Source organism: Oncorhynchus mykiss, chromosome 22, assembly GCF_057628025.1.
Source record: "Oncorhynchus mykiss isolate SJ-2025 chromosome 22, ASM5762802v1, whole genome shotgun sequence".
In the NCBI taxonomy this organism is placed as follows: Eukaryota; Metazoa; Chordata; class Actinopteri; order Salmoniformes; family Salmonidae; genus Oncorhynchus; species Oncorhynchus mykiss.
The window spans coordinates 22,743,669-22,763,086 of NC_143043.1; the positions used below are offsets into that span (position 1 = coordinate 22,743,669).

The window sequence follows — 19,418 nt, forward strand, 5'->3', positions numbered from 1 at the left end:
CAAAATATTAAGAAGTTACGCTAACACAAATAGAAGCAAAAAAAAGGAGAAAATCAATGAACTGCATATGGTAAGACACACACAAACACACACACACACGCTTGCTCTCTCACAGAAGAACACACAGACCCACACATCCACGGCGCGCAGTAGTAGGTTGTGGCCACAACCATCTGCTCCATTGAGTGCTCAAGGCTACAGAGCAGAGCGTGCAATAACACATCACCACCATTCAACAAACACACAGTCTACTCAGCCTGTCCCCCCCCCACACACACACACACCAACAGCCACAGAAAGCACACACACACATACAGAGGACTGGGTACACACTGTACAGCGCAGAGCTCCTCTCACCCATCAGTTGTGCTGTCCAGATGGTGTGTGGCCAACGCGATCGCTAGATCGGCCTCACTGAACCGGAGCAAAACTCTCCACCACTGACACACCACACGCCGTAAAACACAGCCTCAAGTCCACAGCAGACGCCGGTACAGTGCTCTCAGTCGCCACCTCTCTGTTTTCTCTCTCTGTCGCTCTCCTTCTTTCACTCTGCTCTGTTTGCTCTCGCCCTCTGGCTGTGTCTCTCGCTCGTTCAGTCATCTCACTGGTCCCCTCCCCTCTCTCTCTCTCCAGGGGCTGGTGACATCAGAGGGCAGTTTTAGGCATGCTGAGTGTTTGTGTGCCTCTCTCCCCTCTCCCTCCCTCCTTCATTGAACAGGCTGATTTTTACAGAAGGGACAGAACTACTGTGGGGAACTCTGCTTCTCACTGTCTATATCCATCTTCCTCATTCTTTTCTTTCTCTCTAACTCTCTCCTTTCCATATTTTAACTCTCTCTACATCTGTCACTCTCCCCCTCCTTTCCCCCTCTTCTTTTTCACCCATTGACTTCTATGATCTTCTTTTGTACTCTCCAGATCATTCTTAATCCCCCACTTCACACCCTTCTCATCCCTCACTCGCTGTCTTGTCATTCTTCCCTCAGCGTCCCTCTCTTTGTACTTCTGTTCATGTCTACCTCTTTTCCTATACCTCCTTTGTCAGACTTCTTGTCCTCCAGCAGTCCTCCTTATCTCGCGCATGTCTGCTCGGATACCGCCATCGAAATGCTCTCCTTTTCCATTTCACCTGTTCTCTATCCCTTCTTCACCCCACTCATATCCCTCCATCACCATACCTTTCCTTTTTGTTTTCTTCCCTCTCTTCCCAACCTCCATCCCTCTCTCTCTCCCGCCCTCCCTCCATATCCCTCTCTCATTAAGTCCACATGGGTTGGGTGTGATTCCAGACTGCTATATGGCCAGTCAGTGCGCAGCAGGCTCTGGTCTACAGGGAAAGTGCTCGAGAGAAGATTTACAGATTAGCAAGTCACTGTGGCGGGGTGGCGCTGCCAGATGCCACAATTAGATTGCCTCATTTCTCTCTCCATCTCTAATCCTCTATCCATCTATCAATTCTGTCTTTACATCACTATCTTTTCCCTTTTCTATCCCTTCACTCTAACAGTCTCTTTCTCTATCTATCCCTTCTGTCTCCCTACATCTATCTTACTTAATCTCTCTCTCCTACCTATCTCAAGTTCTCACTTACTCTCTCTCCATCTCCATCTACACTCATAGAAAATGTTTTGCTATCTAGAACCTAAAAGGGTTATTTGGCCGTCCCCATAGCATAACCTTTTTGGTAGAGCTCTACCTGGAAGCAAAATTGGTTCTCCTATGGGGACAGCTGAAGAACCCTTATGGAACCCTTTTTCGAAGAGTGTATCCCTCAATGGTACAATCACCCCCCTCTCGTATTCTCCCTTTCCCTCCCTCTGCATCTCTCTCCATCCCTCTATAGCATGGGTTCATTAGCTGGACTAGCTGACAGAGAGATCGGAGAGAAGAGAAAGATTTGCCAAAACCTTTCCTCTGGGCAGCATCTGGTTTGCGTTTCCATTCATGCATGTCTCTTCACAGTTAACAGCCAGCTGTTTCCAATGCCATCAACATCTCTGGCTGTACATTGCTTTGCTTAATGGCCTCCTCTACTCGATCTCTCTATGGTAACTGTAATGTGGATATGACTTTGAAGAGTAAACTGTCTACTGCTAAAGCTCATTGAAATATACACATGCATATGTGCGCACCTATGCATGCATACACACGCAAGTGCATACATACTGTACATGCACACACACGCTTAATGTCCATGCACTGCACACACACACACACACACACACACACACACACACACACGCTTAATGTCCATGCACTGCGCACACACACACACACACACGATTAGTCAGTCATATACAGTGCCTTGCGAAAGTATTCGGCCCCCTTGAACTTTGCGACCTTTTGCCACATTTCAGGCTTCAAACATAAAGATATTAAACAGTATTTTTTGTGAAGAATCAACAACAAGTGGGACACAATCATGAAGTGGAACGACATTTATTGGATATTTCAAACTTTTTTAACAAATTCAAAAACTGAAAAATTGAAAACTGAAAAGCCCCTTTACTTTCAGTGTAGCAAACTCTCTCCAGAAGTTCAGTGAGGATCTCTGAATGATCCAATGTTGACCTAAATGACTAATGATGATAAATACAATCCACCTGTGTGTAATCAAGTCTCCGTATAAATGCACCTGCACTGTGATAGTCTCAGAGGTCCGTTAAAAGCGCAGAGAGCATCATGAAGAACAAGGAACACACCAGGCAGGTCCGAGATACTGTTGTGAAGAAGTTTAAAGCCGGATTTGGATACAAAAAGATTTCCCAAGCTTTAAACATCCCAAGGAGCACTGTGCAAGCGATAATATTGAAATGGAAGGAGTATCAGACCACTGCAAATCTACCAAGACCTGGCCGTCCCTCTAAACTTTCAGCTCATACAAGGAGAAGACTGATCAGAGATGCAGCCAAGAGGCCCATGATCACTCTGGATGAACTGCAGAGATCTACAGCTGAGGTGGGAGACTCTGTCCATAGGACAACAATCAGTCGTATATTGCACAAATCTGGCCTTTATGGAAGAGTGGCAAGAAGAAAGCCATTTCTTAAAGATATCCATAAAAAGTGTCGTTTAAAGTTTGCCACAAGCCACCTGGGAGACACACCAAACATGTGGAAGAAGGTGCTCTGGTCAGATGAAACCAAAATTGAACTTTTTGGCAACAATGCAAAACGTTATGTTTGGCGTAAAAGCAACACAGCTGAACACACCATCCCCACTGTCAAACATGGTGGTGGCAGCATCATGGTTTGGGCCTGCTTTTCTTCAGCAGGGACAGGGAAGATGGTTCAAATTGATGGGAAGATGGATGGAGCCAAATACAGGACCATTCTGGAAGAAAACCTGATGGAGTCTGCAAAAGACCTGAGACTGGGACGGAGATTTCTCTTCCAACAAGACAATGATCCAAAACATAAAGCAAAATCTACAATGGAATGGTTCAAAAATAAACATATCCAGGTGTTAGAATGGCCAAGTCAAAGTCCAGACCTGAATCCAATCGAGAATCTGTGGAAAGAACTGAAAACTGCTGTTCACAAATGCTCTCCATCCAACCTCACTGAGCTCGAGCTGTTTTGCAAGGAGGAATGGGAAAAAATGTCAGTCTCTCGATGTGCAAAACTGATAGAGACATACCCCAAGCGACTTACAGCTGTAATCGCAGCAAAAGGTGGCGCTACAAAGTATTAACTTAAGGGGGCTGAATCATTTTGCACGCCCAATTTTTCAGTTTTTGATTTGTTAAAAAAGTTTGAAATATCCAATAAATGTCGTTCCACTTCATGATTGTGTCCCACTTGTTGTTGATTCTTCACAAAAAAATACAGTTTTATATCCTTATGTTTGAAGCCTGAAATGTGGCAAAAGGTCGCAAAGTTCAAGGGGGGCGAATACTTTCGCAAGGCACTGTACATGCTTTCCCATACGATTATGCGGCCGTGTGTGTGCATCGTGAGCGTGAGTATGTACCGTGTGTCTGTGAGAGGTAACGGGGAGACATTGGACACACTGTTCCACAGAGAAGATCAATGTAGCATTTACTCCTCTGTGATCAATGCACTAAACGTATCAATAGCAGCCCTCGCATATTATTATCAGTAGGATATGTCTCAAGAGGTTTTTCACAAACCAGGGTCCGTATTCACAAGGCATTTCAGAGTAGGCCTGCTGAGCTAGGATCAGGTCCACCCTGTCCACATAATCCTATTAACTATGATCTAAAAGGCTAAACTGATCCTAGTTCAGCTTTCCTATTCTGAGACTCTTTGTGAATACTGGCCCGGGAAACACAAACCTATAGTTGGACAGCGTTCCTCCGCTGGTTGACTGGATAGAAGTTCCGAGGTCCTTTCGGATAGAAAGGTTTTGTGTAAGGGCCTCCAGAGTGGTACAGGGGTCCAAGGCACTGCATCGCAGTGCTTGAGGAATCACTACAGACCCAGGTTCGTTCCCAGGCTGTGTCACAACCGGCCGTAACCGGGAGTCCCATAGGGCAACGCAAAATTGGTCCAGCATCGTCCGGGTTAGTGGAGGGTTTGGCCTGGGGGGCCTTTACTTGGCTCATCGCACTCTCCTTGTGGTGGGCTGGGAGCCTGCAGGTTGACTTCGGTCATGACTTGAACGGTGTTTCCTCCGACATATTGGTGCAGCTGGCTTCCAGGTTAAGCGGGAGGGTGTTAAGAAGCGCGGTTTTGGCCTCCCGGGTGGCGCAGTGGTCTAAGGCCAGCTGTGCCACCAGAGATTCTGGGTTCGAGCCCAGGCTCTGTAGCAGCCGGCCGCGACCGGGAGGCCCATGGGGCGACACACAATTGGCCCAGGGAGGGTTTGGCCGGCAGTGATATCCTTGTCTCATCGCGCACTAGCGACTCCTGTGGCGGGCAGTGCATGCTGACCAGGTCGCTAGGTGTACGGTGATTCCTCCGACACATTGGTGCGGCTGGCTTCTGGGTTGGATGTGCGTTGTGTCAAGAAGCAGTGCGGCTAGGTTGGATTGTGTTTCGGAGGACGCATGGCTCTCAACCTTCGCCTCTCCCGAGTCCGTACGGGAGTTGCAGTGATGAGACAAGACTGTAACTACCAATTGGATACCATGAAATCGGGGAGGGGAAAAAAGGGGTACATTTAAATCGGTTTAAAGAACCGCGGTTTGGCGGGTCATGACTCGCATGACTCGACCTTCGCCTCTCCCGAGCCTGTTGGGGAGTTGCAGAGATGAGGCAAGATCGTAATTGGATACAACTAAATTGGGGGAGAAAAAGGGTGTAAAAAAAAAAGAAGTGTTGTTTAGAACCGACATGATCTTATGTAGAACAGGGAATCATGTCAGCTCTATTCCTTACACTTCTGAACATTTCAGTTTGCAGAATACTCTGACCACCCACCAACCCTGTCCTGCTGCCCTGTTCTCCCCTGCACACACACACACAACACCTGGATGTGATTAGGCCACCTTATTCTTGAGCTCTAACGTGCCTGACGTCAATAGCACCTAATGGCTCACACTGTCAATGGACCAAAACACAGGGGGGAAACCCCTCCTCACACTCAGATACACGCGCACGAACGCACGCACGCACACACACATACACACCAAACATAAGGAAGTATATAGATAACCATGCATGCCTAGGTGGAAGTGCACATAAAAAATATATATATTTTTTTTATCTACTTCACTGATAACAAATTCAGCCATGCCCACTTGTGGCTTTTATAATCCATAACGAAGTTTGGTTTCTTTCCATTTAACCTCCGCCCCACACACACACACACACGCACAGACATACACACACAGACACCCACATACACACCACCCCCACATGGACCTCTGTGCGCACACAAACTCATATGTTTTTATTTCCACCTCTGGATTGAGGGCCACCTTGACGAGACGGAAATAGTGTCAACTTTCCTAGGCATGGAAGGTATGAAGACAATTAGGCATATTCATGAGCCAGCACCCTTCCAAATTCCATTCCATTATTACGGAGGAAGTCTAGAGTGACAGTGAGGTGTGTTTGTTAACTTTCCTCTCCTTCTCTGGGGTGTTTTTGGGTTGTGTTCTCCGTCTGCTGGCATGTGGGAGCCGTCTAAACACCTGCCAGAACAGTGTGCTTGGTGTGCGGTAAATAATGCATCGGCCGTAATGATGCAGTGTGAGTCTGTGTAGGAATCCGCGTGGCAGGCTGGCAGATGAGGCTGATGAATAAGTCATGTGTCGGGTGTCCGCTCCAAAACAAGAAGCTCGGGAGGACAACGCCAACTCCAACTCCAACAGAGAGAGACTTTTACCCCTCCCTCTACTCCAATTTTTTCCTCCTTTCCCTTCGAGACACTAGCCTGACTCCAAATGTGTGAAATACACCCTAATTTCTTATTGATTTATATTATTTATAATACCTTGTCTCCCTCTCTCTTTCATTCTCTCTCCCCCTCTCTCTACAAGTTAGCCAAGTCACGTTAGCCCTTTCTACAGGAGCCTGAGACATACAATCAGGTCATCACGGTGAAACACGCTACATCGAGCGGGCCGGTGCCAGAGCAAGATGTGGTCGCCCATTTGATTAAAAGTCTCACTGTTAATTGTACATAGAGCAAACGTTAAATGAAATGTTTGAGGAATTACGTATAGCGTTAGCTACTAGCTAGCATTGCCTTTCACAGAGAGTGTTTGGAAACTGACAGCGGGGTTTGGTTTAGTCTGTGTGTGTGAACACGCATGCGTGCGTGCGAGAGAGACATTGTTGGAGACTGAAGGCCTTCCTTTTGCTAGGGTTTCACGGAGCCAGCCAGAGGCCCTTTGCTAGAAGGGAGGAGCAATTATTATATTCCTGAAAACAAAGTTGATGTGGTGTTTGTTAGCTTGTTAGTTTATCCCCAGCACCTAATTGCAGCCATGAATGGCTGTTTCTTCTCATGTCAGCGCACAAGGCCTCACCGAGACAAAGGACGTTCATTCAGACACACAATTGGGCTTCTACGCACACACAAACACACAAACAAAAACAAACACGAGCAGGCACAGACACACACAACCACACAGACCTTAACACAAATAGATAGACAGATTCAAGCACGGGAGGTTGGAGAGAACGGGCTCGTGGTAATGACTGGAGCGGAATGAGTGGAATGGTATCAAATACATCAATCACATGGTTTCCATCCTCCCCGCAGCCGCCTGTGGATTCTAGGAATAACAATCAAAATGCACAACTAAGGCTGCCTGCCTGCCTCTGCTCTGCTAACAAGCACTGTGCCCCCTAACCCATTACTGAACTAAACCAACACACCAACAACAAATCAACTTGCCTTTGTTCTGAACAACAAACAGTCTTGGAGACATCAATGGCCCCCCTCTTGGTTTTTGGGCGCATGATAAGCTCAAATCATCCATTTTTACTGACTCCCTCCCTCCCTCCACCACTCCCTCAATGGTAATGCCCTGCTAGCGTAATCAAGAGGGGTTGCAGTAGAGAGGGGGCCATCAGCCGTTAGCTATGCTAGCTTGCTAGCCCAGTCCAGTGCACTTTAAATCATGTGGATCAAAACCACGACCCTATAGTTAGCATCACTAGCACTATCAGAGGGTTACAAGAGTAAATACATTTAAAATTGTATATATTTTAAATGGCTATATACAAGGGGTACTGGTGCAGAGTCAATGTGCGGGGGCACCGGTGTTGAGGTAATCTGTACATGTAGGTAGAGTTATTAAAGTGACTATGCATAGATAATAACAGAGCAGCGTAGAGGGGGGGTGGGGCAATGCAAATAGTCTGGGTAGCCATTTGACTAGATGTTCAGGAGTCTTATGGCTTGGGGGTAGAAGCTGTTTAGAAGCCTCGTGGACCTAGACTTGGCGCGCCGGTACTGCTTGCCGTGCGGTAGCAGAGAGAACAGCCTATGACAAGGGTGGCTGGAGTCTTTGACAATTTTCAGGGCCTTCCTCCTGGATGGCAGGAAGCTTGGCCCTAGTGAAATACTGGGCTGTACGCACTACCCTCTGTAGTGCCTTGAGGTCGGAGGCCGAGCAGTTGCCATACCAGGCAGTGATGCAACCCGTCAGGATGCTCTCGATGGTGCAGCTGTAAAACCTTTTGAGGATCTGAGGACCCATGCCAAATCTTTTCAGTCTCCTGAGGGGGAATAGGTTTTGCCGTGCCCTCTTCACAACAGTCTGGGTGTGCTTGGACCATGTTAGTTTGTTGATGTGGATGCCAAGGAACTTGAAATTCTCAACCTGCTCTACAACAGCCCCGCCGATGAGAATGGGGGCGTTCTCGGTCCTCCTTTTCCTGTACTCCACAATCATCCATCTCCTTTGTATTGACCACGTTGAGGGAGAGGTTGTTGTTCTTGCACCACACGGTCAGGTCTCTGACCTCCTCCCTTTAGGCTGTCTCATTGTTGTCTGTGATCAGGCCTACGTGTCAACAGCAAACTTAATGATGGTGTTGGAGTTGTGCCTAGCTGTGCAGTCATGAGTGAACAGGGAGTACAGGAGGGAACTGAGCACGCACCCCTTAGGGGCCCCCTCGTTGAGGATCAGTGTGGCCAGGCCATCCTCCAAAAGTCGTTGCCTCACTGTGCGTGCAGATGCACTCACACCTGCCTGCTGCCATTCCTGAACAAGCTCTGTACTGGTGGTGCCCCAACCACGCAGCTGAATCAACTTTAGGAGATGGTCCTGGTACTTGCTGGAATTCTTGGGTGCCCTGAAGCCTTCTTCACAACAATTGAACCGCTCTCCTTGAAGTTCTTGATGATCCGATAAATGGTTGATTTAGGTGCAATCTTACTGGCAGCAATATCCTTGCCTGTGAAGCCCTTTTTGTGCAAAGCAATAATGAAGGCACGTGTTTCCTTGCAGGTAACCATGGTTGACAGAGGAAGAACAATGATTCCAAGCACCACCTCCTTTTGAAGCTTCCAGTCTGTTATTCAAACTCAATCATCATCAGTGATCTCCAGCCTTGTCCTCAACACTCATACCTGTGTTAACGAGAGGATCACTGACATAATGTCAGCTGGTCCTTTTGTGGCAGGGCTGAAATACAGTGGACATGTTTTTTGGGGGATTTAGTTCATTTGCATGGCAAAGAGGGACTTTGCAATTAATTGCAATTCATCTGATCACTCTTCATAACATTCTGGAGTATATGCAAATTGCCATCGTACAAACTGAGGCAGCCGACTTTGTGAAAATTCATATTTGTGTCATTCTCAAAACTTTGGGCCACGACTGTATAGTGTTGAGTCATCTGCATACATAGACACTCTGGCTTTACTCAAAGTCAGTGGCATGTTGTTAGTAAAAATAGTAAAAAAGCAAGGGGCCTAAACAGCTGCCCTGGGGAATTGCTGATTCCAACTGGATTATATTTGATAGGCTTCCATTAAAGAACACCCTCTGTGTTCTGTTAGACATGTAACTCTTTATCCACATTATAGCAGGGGGTGTAAAGCTATACACATGTTTTTCCAGCAGCAGACTATCATAATGTCAAAAGCTGCACTGAAGTCTAACAAGACAGTCCCCACAATTATTTTATCATCAATTTCTCTAATTTGTGTAAGTGCTGTGCTTGTTGAGTGTCTTTCTCTATAAGCATGCTGAAATTCTGTTGTCAATTTGTTTACTGTAAATAGCACTGTATCTGGTCAAACATATTTTTTCCCCAGAAGTTTACTAAGGGTTGTTAAAGGGCTGATTGGTCAGCTATTTGAGCCAGTAAAGGGGGCTTTACTATTCTTGGGTAGCGGAATGACTTTAGCTTCCCTCCAGGCCTGAAGGCACACACTCTCTAGTAGGCTTAAATTGAAGATGTGGCAAATAGGAGTGGCAATATCATCTGCTATTATCCTCAGTAATTTTCCATCCATATTGTCAGACCCCGGTGGCTTGTCATTGTTGATAGACAATTTTTTCACCTCTTCCACACTGACTTTACGTAATTCACAAGTACAATTCTTGTCTTTCATAATTTGGTCCGATATACTTGGATGTGTAGTGTCAGCGTTTGTTGCTGGCATGTCATCCCTAAGTTTGCTTATCTTGCCAAAGAAAAAGTAATTAAAGCAGTTTGCAATATCAGTGGGCTTTGTGATGAATGAGCCATCTGATTCAATGAATGAAGGAGCCAAGTTGGCTTTTTTCCCCAAAAATTTCATTTAAGGTGCCCCAAAGCTTTTTACTATCATTCTTTATATAATTTCTCCTTGTTTCATAGTGTAGTTTTAATTTTTAAAATTTAGTTTAGTCACATGATTTCTTAATTTGCAGTACATTTGCCAATCAGTTGGGTTGCCAGACTTAATTGCCATACCAGACTTAATTGCCAATCAAAGTCATTGCACAATTTCTGAGCGAATATTGCATTTACAAATGGCCTCGTTTCCAGACCAGTGTGGTCTCAAACAGCCTAAGACACTCTAAACAAAACACCACTGCGGTAGGGGGTCGGGACGTTAATGTTGCTCGCGCTTACCCTAGACATCACCTCAGAGGGAGGATGCTATACGCTAACATTAACCATTAGCCTCTGGCTCCATTTGGTTGGCTTCCCCATAATGGAGGCTCTTTCCCGGATCAGCTGACAGAGCTTTGGTCACAGTGGTCTAGTGTCCGGGAGCTGGAAGCCCCAACAAGGCCTTTAGACCATATGGTGGTCATGGATAATAGATGCAGTAAGCTATATACTGACATATATAACCCCAGTATGGCTTTTAAAATACTTAAAACAATAAGCCCTTTGCCTTAAGAGGTGAGACAGCAAGTTCAGAGGAAGAGTAGAGCGTATTAGAGGTGGGAGGGAGGAGTCTTATGTATACCGCCTTTACACATAGCCACCTAACCCAACTATATCAAAGCTGGTACACATGAAAACATTTGTATGGTGATTTAGGTGGTGAATCGAGGGTTAATGAAGTGTGAACAGTAAACTAATGTACAGTACAGGCAGACGTTGCTCTCTGAGGTCACAATCTCCAGATGTCTTTCTCTATGGTCACTGACTGTCAGACAGACGGCGTGCCTAAATCAGACTATGCCCTTTACAACATTTATAACATGGTAAAATAGAGCCCCACCGCACCCATAACCACGCATCCACACACCCAACACACACACACATACTCCTAGACAATAAACTCTCAACCTGATATTGCTTTCAGGATAATGCCACTAAGGCGGATAAAGTAGGTTAGCACATTGCCCGCTCTGTCGGAAGACAAAAACAAGTCTGTGCCTCAGCTCCTTGCCTTACCCTTCACCAGATTTAATTTCAGTCTAGCCTGTGTGTGTGTGTGTGTGTGTGTGTGTGTGTGTGTGTGTGTGTGTTTAAAGAGGTCAGACTAAGATATATGGAGGCCATACCCTACAGTTATGTCATTCTATTTGTAACTCCATTTTGCCAGACTATCTACTCTTTTACCTCTCTCATCCCCTTCTTTATTTTAGCCTTCTTTCTCTTGATTTCTCTCTCTCCGTCATCCCTTTATCCATCTCCATTCACTCCTCCTCTCTATCCTAGTCTCTCTGTGAGGTCATCAGCCCCTGGGTAGGAGGTCTATGTCAACATCATAGTGCCCTCCAAGCTAGTCACTAAGCTCAGGATCCTGACACTGAACACCTCCCTCTGCAACTGGATCCTAGACTCCCTGACTGCCTGACCCCGGGTGATAAGAGTAGGCAACAACAACTCCGTCACAACAACAACATGGGGCCCTCCCAACGGCGATGAGACAGCCTACAGGGAGGAGGTCAGAGACCTGGCAGTGTGGTGCCAGGAGCACAACCTCACCCTCAACGTCAGTTAGATCAAGAAGCTGATCTTGGACTACAGAAAACGGGGGCGGATGCACACCCCCATCCACATCGATGGGGCCGCAGTGGAGAGGGTCACGAGCTTCAAGTTCCTGTGTCCACATCACTGAGGATTTAACATGGCACTCTCACACCAGCACAGTTGTGAAGAACGAGGCTGAAACGATTTGGCATGGCCCCTCAAAGAACTTTACAGCTGCACCATTAAGAGCATCCTGACCAGTTGTACCACTGTCTGTTATGGCACCGCCCTCGACTGGAAGGCACTACAGCGGGTGGTGAGGACAGCCCAGCATATCACTGGGGGTGAGCTCCCAGCCATCCAGGAAGTAAATGCTAGGTGGTGTCTGAGAAAGGCTTGAAATATTGCCAAAGACTCCAGCCACCCAAGGCATGGACTGTTCTCTATGCTCCGGTCCGGCAGGCAGTACTGGTGCATAAAGGCTCAGACCAACAGACTCCTAAACAGCTCATAACCCCTGGCCATAAGACTGTGAAATGGCTAACAGCTACTGCTCCCCTTCACACCTACGCTGCTGCTAAAATTATTATTGACTAGATGCATTACTACCACTATGGTGCTGTTCATTGAATACTGATTATCATTACCATTAGTATACATCTATTTATCCTGCTACTGGTCAGTAATACTCCTGTTTACATGTATATGTTACCATTAGTATATTACCATAAGTATTTATATATTCCTTTTCAGCCCTGTTTACATGTACATTACCAGTCAAAAGTTTGGACACACCTACTCATTATTCTACATTGTAGAATAATAGTGAAGGGATAAAAAATAACACATGGAATCATGTAGTAAACAAAAAAAGTGTTAAACAAATCAAAATATATTATGTTTTAGATTCTTCAAAGTAGCCACCCTTTGCCTTGATGACAGCTTTGCACACTCTTGGCCTTCTCTCAACCAGCTTCACCTGGAATGCTTTTCCAACAGTCTTGAAGGAGTTCCCACATATGCTGAGCACTTGTTGGCATCTTTTCCTTCACTCTGCGGTCCAACTCATCCCAAACCATCTCAATTGGGTTGAGGTCAGCTGATTGTGGAGGCCAGGTCATCTGATGCAGCACTCCATCACTCTCCTCCTTGGTCAAAAAGCTCTTACACAGCCTGGAGGTGTGTTGGGTCATTGTCCTGTTGAAAAACAAATGATAGCCCCACTAAGCCCAAACCAGATGGGATGGCGTATCGCTGCAGAATGCTGTGGTAGCTATGCTGGTTAAGTGTGCATTGAATTCTAAACAAATCACAGACAGTGTCACCAGCAAAGCACCCCCACACCATCACATCTTCTACTCCATGGTTCACGGTGGGAACCACACATGCGGAGATCATTTGTTCACCTACTCTACGTCACAAAGACACGGCGGTTAGAACCAAAAATGTCACATTCGTACTCATCAGACCAAAGGACAGATTTCCACCGGTCTAATGTCCATTGCTTGTGTTTCTGGGCCCAAGCAAGTCTCTTCTTATTGGTGTCCTTTAGTAGGGATTTCTTTGCAGCAATTCGACCATGAAAGCCTGATTCACGCAGTTTCCTCTGAACAATTGATGTTGAGATGTGTTTGTTACTTGAACTCTGTGAAACATTTATTTGGGATGCAATGTCTGAGGCTGGCAACTCTAACAAACTTAACCTTTGCATCAGAGGTAACTCTGGGTCTTCCAGAGTGTATTTTTTTGTGAAGAATCAACAACAAGTGGGACACAATCATGAAGTGGAACGACATTTATTGGATATTTCAAACATTTTTAACAAATCAAAAACTGAAAAATTGGGCGTGCAAAATTATTCAGCCCCCTTAAGTTAATACTTTGTAGCGCCACCTTTTGCTGCGATTACAGCTGTAAGTCGCTTGGGGTATGTCTCTATCAGTTTTGCACATCGAGAGACTGACATTTTTTCCATTCCTCCTTGCAAAACAGCTCGAGCTCAGTGAGGTTGGATGGAGAGCATTTGTGAACAGCAGTTTTCAGTTCTTTCCACAGATTCTCGATTGGATTCAGGTCTGGACTTTGACTTGGCCATTCTAACACCTGGATATGTTTATTATTGAACCATTCCATTGTAGATTTTGCTTTATGTTTTGGATCATTGTCTTGTTGGAAGACAAATCTCCGTCCCAGGTCTTGGTAGATTTGCAGTGGTCTGATACTCCTTCCATTTCAATATTATCGCTTGCACAGTGCTCCTTGGGATGTTTAAAGCTTGGGAAATATTTTTGTATCCAAATCCGGCTTTAAACTTCTTCACAACAGTATCTCGAACCTGCCTGGTGTGTTCCTTGTTCTTCATGATGCTCTCTGCGCTTTTAACGGACCTCTGAGACTATCACAGTGCAGGTGCATTTATACGGAGACTTGATTACACACAGGTGGATTGTATTTATCATCATTAGTCATTTAGGTCAACATTGGATCATTCAGAGATCCTCACTGAACTTCTGGAGAGAGTTTGCTGCACTGAAAGTAAAGGGGCTGAATAATTTTGCACGCCCAATTTTTCCGTTTTTGATTTGTTAAAAAAGTTTGAAATATCCAATAAATGTCGTTCCACTTCATGATTGTGTCCCACTTGTTGTTGATTCTTCACAAAAAAAATACAGTTTTATATCTTTATGTTTGAAGCCTGAAATGTGGCAAAAGGTCGCAAAGTTCAAGGGGGCACTGTATATACAAATTAATATTAATACCATTTAAATGTAGATATGTTTTGCATTGGATATATTTACTACATCAGATGAAGACAAACAAACCTTTTACCTCATCATAATATGTAGACATAATTGCAAATGATGAAATCCTTCCAATAGAAATAAAAAAACGTTTTTTTAAAGTTACGAATTGAACTTTAATCAAATGAGTTCACATGGGATGATTTCACTGAACAACAAAAGAAAGGGAATATTGATCCCCAATGATCCATCACATCTCCCAAAAACATTTTCAACATACATCTGTAAAATGTCTAGTAAAGTAAAGTCTAGAAACTAAAGTTTTGGTTGTCTTCCTCTCAGGCTTCCATGTCTTCTCCCTGAACCTCCTCAATGTACACCTCTTGATAATCAGACTCCGCGGCCTCATCTTCCCTGTCACTTTCCAACCTTGTTGAGGATGGCTCGTTGTCAGTCTCAAAAATACTCAAATTTGTCCAGATGACCATCCATTTTTCAACCCTTGTATTGGTCGGCCTGTTGCGTGCTTGGTGTGTGTGTTCCCAAACAAGGACCAGTTGCGCTCTGAGGCGGCTGATGAGGCGGCTGCTCTGAGGCGGCTGTTGGTGGGATTTGGAGGATGATGGAGGCAACAAGGGAAAGAGCCTCAGATCCACAGAGATCCTTCCACCTGGTGGCTGATTAGATATTTTGGTACGACTGCCATATTGCATCTCCATCCCAAAGCCCTTGCTTGGAAGTGTACTTCACCAGACTGCCAAGAACCTTGCCCTCATCCAGGCCAAGGTGGCGAGACACGGCAGTGATGACACCATAGGCCTTTCTGATCTCTGCACCAGACAGGATGCTCTTGCCAGCATACTTGGAGTCCAACATGTACGCTGGGGTGTGTATGGGTTTCAGGCAGAAGTCTTCACACTTTTTGATGTATTTCAGAACTGCAGTTTCCTCTGCTTGGAGCAACAGGGAAGTGAGCAGGGCAGTACGGATTTCTTCTCCTACATCTGCAAGCAGAGTCTGAACATCAGACAAGATGGCATTGTCTCCCTCAATCTGTGCAATGGCTACTGCTATAGGTTTCAGGAGTTTCAGGCTGCTCACCACTCCATCCCAAAATGTATCATCCAGGAGGATTCTCTTGATGGGGCTGTCCATATTGGCAGACTGTGATATGGCCATTTCCTGGAGAGACTCCTTCCCCTCCAAGAGACTTTCAAACATGACAACACCACCCCAATGGGTGTTACTGAACAGCTTCAATGTGGTGCTCTTATTCTTCTCACTTTACTTGGTGAGGTAGATTGCTGCTATAACTTGATGACCCTTCACATACCTAATCATTACCTTGGCTCTCTTGTAGAGTGTATCCTTTGTTTTCAGTGCCATGATGTACGCGAGGAGCAGATTCAATGCATGAGCAGCACAGCCAATGGGTGTGATGTGAGTGTAGGACTCCTCCACTTTAGACCAAGCAGCCTTCATGTTCGCAGCATTGTCTGTCACCAGTGCAAATACCTTCTGTGGTCCAAGGTCATTGATGACAGCCTTCAGCTCATCTCCAATATAGAGACGTTGTGTCTGTTGTCCCTTGTGTCTGTGCTCTTGTAGAATACTGGTTGAGGGGTGGAGATGATTTAGTTAATTATGCCTTGCCCACGAACATTCGACCACCCATCAGAGATGATTGCAATAGAGACCGCTTTCTCTATGATTTGTTTGACCTTCACTTGAACTCTGTTGAACTCCGCATCCAGCAAATGAGTAGCTAAAGCTTGTCTGGTTGGAGGGGGTGTATGCTGGGCGAAGGACATTCACACATCTCTTCCAATACACATTGCCTGTGAGCATCAGAGCTGAACCAGTTGCATACATAGCTCGAGCAAGACATTCATCAGCATTTCTATGACTACGTTCCTCCATTGAGTAAAAAATAAACGTCTGATTCCAGGAGGACCATGAGCTGTTGCTATTGATAAGGTGTCTGATCCATCATTTTCACCTCAAATAGAAGCAGAGGGACTTTTGTCAGAGGTTAATTGGTGTGAGCAACGAGGGAACTTTATGCACTTGGCCAGATGATTTTGCATCTTTGTTGCATTCCTCACATGATTTGGCACATTATTTGCAAATGTACACAGCTTTTCCTTCTATATTAACTGCAGTGAAACGTCTCCACACATCAGATAGTGCACGTGGCATATTCCTGTAAAGATTAGAAATCAATATGTAAAAAAGAAAATACAATTCCATGTACAGATAAATAGTTATGCAGTTAGATTAAACAACTCCTTTGTAAGATAGATGTTTTAAAATGAAACATGTATGGAAACAGGTGAATAACACTCCTCAGTTAGCAAGCTCAAACCCACATGGTAGCAAAAACTAACTACCAGAAATTGTTAGCAAGTTAGAAATGATTTAAACACACTTTGCTGTAGGCTACCATTTACTAGTTAACAAGACATCAAAATATATTCACCCCACCCAGAAATGGTAATCAAAAACTTACCAGAAAGCATGTTGTCCATGGCTCAGACAGTGTAGTAGTGTGGGCTCAATAGCATCTCATTTGTGTGCAAGATCTTGAGATGTGATGGAAGAGTGCACTGCACATGTGACGGAAGAATGCACTGTGCATGCAGAGGGTTGCAATTCCATTGAATTCGGGATAGTTTAACCAAAATATTCCACAAAACCTAGAATTGCCTTATGTGTATGTGGTTCACGGTTATAAGCTACATTTTTTAATGAATTTAAGCAAAATTCCCCAAATTACCGGGCTTAACCTCCCATGGAAAATTTCTGGAAAAAAATCCGGAATTTACCGGAAAGTTTCCGATCCTTTGCAACCATAATACCTTGTCACAACACAACTGTCTGGCTCAAACGCATTAAGAAGGAAAGAAATTCACCAACATACTTTTAACCAGAACACACCTGTTAATTGAAATGCATTCCAGGTGACTACCTCATGAAGCTGGTTGAGAGAATGCCAAGAGTGTGCAAAGCTGTCATCAAGGCAAAAGGTGGCTACTTTGAAGAATCTCAAATATGAAATATATTTTGATTTGGATAACACTTTTTTGGTTACTGCATGATTCCATATGTGTTATTTCATAGTTTTGATGTCTTCACTATTATTTGACAATGTAGAAAATGGCAAAAATAAAGAAAAACCCTGGAATGAGTAGGTGGGTCCAAACCTTTGACTGGTACTATATATCTGCCTATCACATTTGACATTGTAGTAATTTAGCAGGCACTCTTATCCAGAGCGACTTACGGTTAAGTGCATTCACCTTAAGGTAGCTAGGTGTGACAACCACATATCAGTCATAGTATAGTACTTTTTTCTTTAATAAAGTGGCTATCACGCCTACACTAACACCCACCACTTATGCTGCTGCTATACAGTTTATTATTTATCCTGCTACAAGTCACTTTCTCCTAATCCCTGCCTACATGTACATATCTACCTCAAATACTCCAGTATCCCTGCACATTGCACATCTGGGGCTGGCACTGACCCTGTACATAGCTTCCTCTCTTATTGATCGTGTTTTTATACTATTTGATATCGTTGGGCAGGGCTTACAAGTTAAGCATTTCACGGTACTTGTGCATGTGACAAATGTGTGGTCCATCCTGTACCCTGTCCCGGGTCCATCTGAAGCAGTGTTTCCAAACTCCAGTCATGAGTACCCCCAACAGTAAACTTTTCTATTGTGGCCCAGGACAAGCACACCTGATTCAACTTGTCACCTCATCATCAAGCCCTCAATTAAATTAATAAGGTGTTTTTGTCCAGGGCTACAACATAAATGTGTGCTGTTGTGGGAACTCATGGAATGGAGATGGGAAACACTGATCTAAAGCTTAACATTGATGAATGTATCTCGACTTAAATCCTTTTTTACTACCGGACATAATGTGTGTGTAGTGTGCACATGTATCCTCCGAGGGATAATTGAAGAAGGGATGAAACCTGTCTCATACAACTGGAACAACTGTTGAGTAAGCAACAAGAGAGCGTGAGGGCGGCCCTGGCCATTGGGTAGTATGGGCGGCATACGTTCTATTGATCAGCCACAAGGCCAGTGGGTGTAGTATTACAGCATTACTCTGGGCCAGTCGTTCTACAGCACTAAGTGCTAAGCTAGCAGGCTCCAGCGCCTAACAACATGCGTCTTAATGGGCAGGGCGTGGGCCTGACGAGATTGTTCCTATTCTCTCCCTCAGGGACCAGACTCAGTGGACTGGGAAGCTGCGAGACTCTTGACACGAGGGCCTGCAAATCAATCAATTGTTCGATCAGTTTTATTGGTAGGATGATTTCATCGATAGGGTGATCAACTTTACTTAGCATGGTGAAAATGTAAGGGATAAAGGTTTTGAAAGAAGTGAGAGGAAGAGAGAGACGCCTCCATTACCATGCACTTCATGTAGTAGTCTGCTATTTTAAAAGGTAAAGGTACTCAAGAACCACCAGTTCATCAAGAGGTCAAGAAGACAAGTCCTTGAGCAATGGTTGATGTGTCAGTCAGTGTATGTGTGTGAGCGCGCACGCACCGCCACTTCCGCGGCGTGCGTGTGTGTGTGTGTGTTGCGGTTCTCCAGAACTGAGGCAGCTGGCTCCCTTGCTACCGCCCGCTTGCCCTGGCAGCATGACCGGGCACCGATGCCAACGCGGGGGGACAGAGCAGGAGCCGTCAAGGCCATCTGTGAGGCTGGCACCAGGGCTCGAGTAGAGGGGGGGTGCCCATCTGCAAACACATGTACAGCAGGCGGGTGGCCTTTCATTGTGAAAATGAACTGCCACAAATCACTCTGTGGACTCTCTGGTCCCTTAGTGGTTTAATCACTCTGCTCAAATTAGCTAAAGGTC

At 45.1% G+C, this 19,418-nt stretch overlaps 1 protein-coding gene across 9 annotated transcripts in view; it reads right to left on the reverse strand.

Moving 5' to 3' along the window:
• Positions 1-19,418, reverse strand: part of hdac4 (histone deacetylase 4) — a 259,159-nt gene that overhangs the window by 110,164 nt on the left and 129,577 nt on the right. For 2 of the 9 annotated variants that reach the window (XM_090215731.1, XM_036958953.2), the window contains exon 1: positions 358-817. The exons of the other annotated variants lie outside the window; for them this stretch is intronic. In XM_090215731.1, the coding sequence (XP_090071857.1) occupies positions 358-361 (4 nt within the window). In that variant the 5' untranslated portion in view covers positions 362-817. Of the gene's footprint in view, positions 1-357; positions 818-19,418 lie in introns of those variants that run through there. 9 annotated transcript variants of the gene reach the window in all.